We start from the raw sequence: 5,671 nt of genomic DNA, 5'->3' as shown, positions 1-5,671 counted from the left end.
AGAAAGTGTCTTTTTTGACATATTTTTAAAATCTAATGTCAGTTACTGTTACAGGTCTATTATACACTGGTAACACATTTTGTACCCTCTGGGGTTCCTCGCGTCCAAAAAAGGACACACAAAGAAAATGCTATAAAATCATCATATATCAATATTTTTTTTCTGCTTTTTTTTTTGCATACATCTCTTAAACCACTTCAGTTTTGCTCAAACCTACCAAATGTTTATTAGTTTTCAGGATTTTTACCCTTTAAATGCCCGTTTGAAAACATGTCGCCTCTTGTTTTATTAAAAAAAAAACACAGAATATGAGATATTTCCCACATAATACATGATGGAGGGATGTGACATTGTTTTATATCAGAGTCTTTTATATCAAGACATTTCTCAAAACCAGAATATGAAGGGTGACTTTTGAACACTGGAAATAAATCATGTACTCATCCCGGCAGTAGCCCCCGTGGCACTCAAAATTTCCCTGGAATTTTCTAGGTTCATATTAACACTAGTTTGCCACACAGCTGTGTTTTCCCTGCTCCCTTTTCCTTGCCCTGTCTCATCAGGATCACTGGGCTGACTCTGTTCTGAGGCAGAAGAAGAAAAGGAACAAAACATACAAATGTTACAAACATTAGCTAGCACACAAAGTGAAAAAGCCAGCTAATACAACCATAGAGCCGCCCATAAACTAGTAGCTAGCTATACTAGCCAAATTAATACCACCTGAGCTAGCACCTAGCTACATCGTCCCTGCTTGGCATTTTGTCTGCCTGGTCTTTGGATGCTCAGAACATATCCGTGATCTTGGCACATTTTGCTGCTTCCTCCTCCAGCACTTTTTCATTTTAATTCGAACCTTCTCTGCTCCATCTTTCTCTTTCTCTTTTTGCTTCTCTCCATCTCTGTTAGCTCTGTACGAGCCAGAAGTAGAATATATGTTATTATTAACTTACCAAATACAATTTAACGCACACCAGGGTTGTACCACTTGAGAAGAAATCGCACATTCACCTCCCTACTACAAATATAGACTTGGTTGTGGTTTGCGTGCTGGGAGAGACAAGGGGCTGCGAGCGCACAGTTCAGGCTGGCTGGATGGCACAGCGAGGTAGCCTACTTTTATATGCAAATATTGTTAGTCTACACAAAAATCATCCAGCCCTGGCCCAAAACGCCTCCTGATTACCACTCCCCTACTGCTGATGAGTGTGAAAACTAAAGTAAAAAAGAAGAGTTGCAGAAAAAAATTAGCTGAAATGGGGAATAAAGTTCTGTAAAGCTGGGGATAACTACAAAGTATGGTAATATTTTTTGTGGTAATTGCTATGAGTAGCTTACATTTTAGCAGTCATTAGAAGCATTGCTTTGAGCTTTGGCTACTTTTTTCAGTATTTGTAAATTTTCAAGATAATTTAATTAACCCATATTTAAACTCTTGTACAACAGGAATAAAATCTGTGATTTGGAGACAGACAAGAGGGAGCTGGTCGGTGTGTTTGGTAAAACCGGAGCTGGAAAGAGCTCTCTGATAAATGCTGTTATTGGAGTGAAGAATCTTTTGCCCTCTGGAAGTGTCAGTGCATGTACCTCAGTCATGATTAAAGTGAAGGCTAACAAGAGCAACTCAAAGTACGAGGCAGACATTGAGTTCATCAGAAAAGAGGTAAAATTGTCTATCTCTACTTGAAACTAGTTGAAAATGTACAGTTTAGCTGCTAAATACAGTTGCTGGTTACATATGCCATTTAATTCAACTAAATTAAACATAATAATTTTTTTTTTAGGATTGGGAAGATGAATTGTGGTCCTTGGATCATATCCCTAGGGATAATGAGGATTGGGAAAAGGATGTTGATGATGAGACTGTTGACCGGCTGTCAGCGCTGTATGGAGAAGAATGGAAAAACATACCAACTAAAAACCTCATGGACAACAAACATTTCAGAGAAATTCCAGAATTTCTCTTTTCCAAGACAAAGACTTTGACATGTGAATCAGTAAGTAAGACTAGATCAAATCATACATATATGCACCTTGTCTCTTTAACAATAAAACAGGTCAGAAGTTTGGGTGTCCAAGGTTTAACAGTTATATTAAATCATTTATAGTGTTAGCCTTTTATCATCTGAAAAATACATCTTATTGGATCTTGAAAAGTTGCCCCATGCATTCATCTTAAGCAGGTTTAACTATTGCAAATATTTTTTCTTTGTTCTACTTAAAAAAAACATGTATGGAACTAAAATTTGTTCAAAATGCAGTTTGCAGTTTTATAAAAAACAGAGCTAGGACCTAATTATGTTTTTTACATGCTTAATATGAACCTTCAAGAACACTTGGTGTTGACCTGTCTCAGGTCAACACGCAAATGGTTAAGATGCATTATGCCACCATGATACACATACGTGAAATAACCTCCTGTCAAAATCCGATCATGTTTACATCTAAACTTAAAAACGAATTGTTCATCATCACCCAAAAATTTTGTTCCGTCTCCACTTCTGGTAAACTGTTTATTGATCTAACTTGAATGTTTTGCCTTTGTTTTTGCTTTAATTGATAGTGTTTTTTAGTTGTCTCTTTTATCTTATCCTGTTTTTTTAATGCAATTTGTAAAGCACCATGAATGTGCATAGAAATAAAATCACCTTGCATTGTTTTACTTTATTTTATTATTCATCACAGGCTGGAGAGCTCTCTTCAAAACTTGTCAAATACACAAGAAGCGACTTAGAAGAAGGAGAAGATATAGAAGTAAAGAGGTGGTACTGGCCACTAGTGAAGTGTGTGACTGTCAGGGTGCCTAAAAAAAATCTTCTCCAGCATGTTACACTTGTGGATCTTCCTGGAAATGGGGACCGTAACAAGAGCAGAGATAAAATGTGGAAAGAGGTAATTTTTTCACGTGGTTTACAATGTATTACAGTCTTATCTGGAAATGACATCATGCTATTAAAAAGCACTGATAATAAAATGAATCATTCCTAATTAACTTGCTGTCATGCCTCTTCAGATTGTTGGAAGTTGTTCTACTATGTGGATTGTCACTGACATTAATCGAGCAGCATCAGAGAAAGAACCCTGGGAGATCCTGCAGGACGCCAGTAGCCTCATGGGAAATGGTGGCGAGTGTCAGCAGATTCACTTTATCTGCAGCAAGTCTGATCATATTGAAAATTCAGATGAGTAAGTAATCAATTTACAACACTAAAAGTACATAGTTAAATATAACATCCAAATAAGACAGTGATGATGCATGTTGTGGCCAAGAACTCAAGCAAAAGCTGCTTCTACCATTCTGAGATCAGTTGTCATATTGGACGCATTACACACATGTGCAGACGCGTGGAAAGTAAACTTCAGCGGCAGTAGCATGTAAACCAGCAAATGACACTGATCTGTGCAAGATCTGCAGTAAGTTTGAGACGGAATATTGTTACACAAGTAGTGCAGCTCTTCAGTACAAGGTTGTGTGCATAGCGACAGAGAGAGAAAGTGATAGAGAGAGAGTGGTGAGGCTGGCTACCAGAGCAGAGTTAGATTGTTAGTGACCAGAAGGTACAGTGCAATGTAGTGCACTTTGGCTATTTGTGCTACAACTACAGCTACAGATGCAACTCCTCAAGACTGAAGTTCCCGCCTCTCCCCTGTGCTTCCCAACTACTCTCCAGACTATGAGCCAAGAAAGATTAACAAGACAGAGGCGGGAAAATACAGGATTCTGCATTGTTGCTGGAGTGTGTTATTGTTTTTAGATGTTTTTCCTGCATCCTGCACATTTGATATCTTTAGTGTCAATTCAGAAGAATAATCCAAATACTTCTTCAACTCCGTTTGCCTATCTGTGAAAGCCACTGTGTGACACTGGTCTGTACTGACCTGTACTGACTTTGTGCCTCTGCATTTTTTTTTATGGCTCTCTGAACTCTGCTGAATTTAGATTTGTTTTTAGGAAAATAGGAGGGAGAATACAGTTTTTGATCCACACAGTAAAAATCCATCTTTGTCATCACATTTCTTGTCTTATTGGCTAACTGCTACATAACATAAAGCTTTCTGTGATCTCTCAGAAAGAGAACTATAAATTTGTTGGAAGCTTCATGTGAAGTACTATGTAGTTTTATACTTTGGTGCTGTTATGGGGAAATGGAGAAACTCTTCAATTCATATCCCTCCATTTAATTATTTCCAAATAACTGTTTAACCTATGGAGTATTTTAGTCAGCGCACAGAAAGTCAGCTGAAAATAAAAAAATTTACAGCAAGGGATATTTATCTACAGGTAAAAAATGAATTCAACATACATTGATAAATGAATAATAAATAGTCACTTGGTGAGTTCTTTTAGTGAAATTCCTCTAGAAATCAACAACTGTTTATAAATTCAACAGAGCTAACCAAACTAAAAAAAAATTTATTTCTGGAAACTTACCAGGAAATCACAAACCTTGTAATGTAGAGTGTTGCACTTTTCATTATAAACGGTCAGTGACAGGTACAAGTTTAAAGAAAGGTCATTTGACTTTTATACTGAGAGGAAAGAAGATGACTGTACGTAAAAACGTAACAATGAATGTTAGAATTACAGGTTTCAATGCTCCAGACACTGTATGAGGTGCCACTTGATACAAATATTTTTTCATAGTTCAGCAGCTGCTGTTCCTGCTCTCATATTCAAGAGAAACATGAAAGCCAAGGAAACAGTGATGACACAATTCAGAAAAGAAAAAAAGATTAAGGTGAGTTATATAGACTGACAGAAAATCTAAAAGATTGTCTACAAGTCTATGTTAAAATCAAAACCCTTTTCTCCTCTTCAGAAACACTTCAGTGATGAGTGTTTCAAAGTATTCACAGTGAGCTCCAAAGAGTTTCTGAAAAGAAAATATCTACAGCCAGATGAAACTGGTAGGTGAAGTCGCCATGACAGAAAATGTATAGCTCCAATACATATTTTGTTTTAGTTTATTTTAATCACTTACATTTATACAGAAATGACTAACAGTCGACATGAGTCTAAAAGTATGTGATGTAAGTATGTAAAGTGTAAATTGCATTTTTTTTACAGAAATACCCAAACTGCAGGAATTTCTGCAAAGCTCAATGACTGTCACTCAGTGACATTAAACTATGTGTCTGGAGCTTATGGGATTCTCTCTCTGATTCAAGGGGCGAGATGCAGGGAAGTGGTAAGATCAAGTAATAAAACCTCTTTCATTGTGTTTAATCATCTGAATTGTTATTAATGTTCCCAGAAAATAATAATATTCTTAGTAAATAAGTAAATTACACTCAAATGCAGTGAACACATGGACTAATGGAGTCATTACTGACTAATGGAGTACCTACATCTTAATGCCAATTAAATACTAGAAGGGTCTACATGTAATGTCACCCCTAAGAAAATGTATCTGTCAAGGTTGTTGATTTACTGAAGTTGGGTTACTTTAGAGAGGCCATATAAACACAGCAATTAAAGGGTGTTCATACTCAAGACCAACAAGATTTCATGAGTAAATGTGTGTTTGATTTCAGGCTGGAAAAAAGAAAGAGGTGTGCACAGAACTTGAAGAAAACATGAGGCAGGAACTTGAAAAAGTCAGAAAACCCATGGAAGAGGCTTCTGAGGCTTTTGAAAAATGCCTTACTGAGGGGGTTGAAAATTCAAAAC

General features: G+C 36.7%; 1 protein-coding gene across 1 annotated transcript; it reads left to right on the top strand.

The window, feature by feature from the left end:
- Window positions 1-1,446: 1,446 nt before the first annotated feature.
- On the top strand, window positions 1,447-5,667 carry LOC147819773 (nuclear GTPase SLIP-GC-like; the record flags this gene model as incomplete). Its single annotated transcript, XM_087171648.1, is given in 9 exon segments — window positions 1,447-1,663; window positions 1,785-1,997; window positions 2,686-2,892; window positions 3,014-3,186; window positions 4,646-4,739; window positions 4,821-4,908; window positions 5,069-5,095; window positions 5,098-5,189; window positions 5,536-5,667. Coding segments are annotated over 9 exon segments (1,243 nt in total), but the record flags the coding sequence as incomplete, so codon positions are not given.
- Window positions 5,668-5,671: the final 4 nt, after the last annotated feature.

The sequence above is a fragment of the Seriola lalandi genome, unplaced genomic scaffold, assembly GCF_002814215.2.
Source record: "Seriola lalandi dorsalis isolate HSWRI2012SDOR001 ecotype SW California unplaced genomic scaffold, Sedor1 jcf7180002049712, whole genome shotgun sequence".
Lineage (NCBI taxonomy): Eukaryota > Metazoa > Chordata > Actinopteri > Carangiformes > Carangidae > Seriola > Seriola lalandi.
Note: the sequence above shows the minus strand (reverse complement) of the source record. Positions and strands in the feature narration are given on the sequence as shown.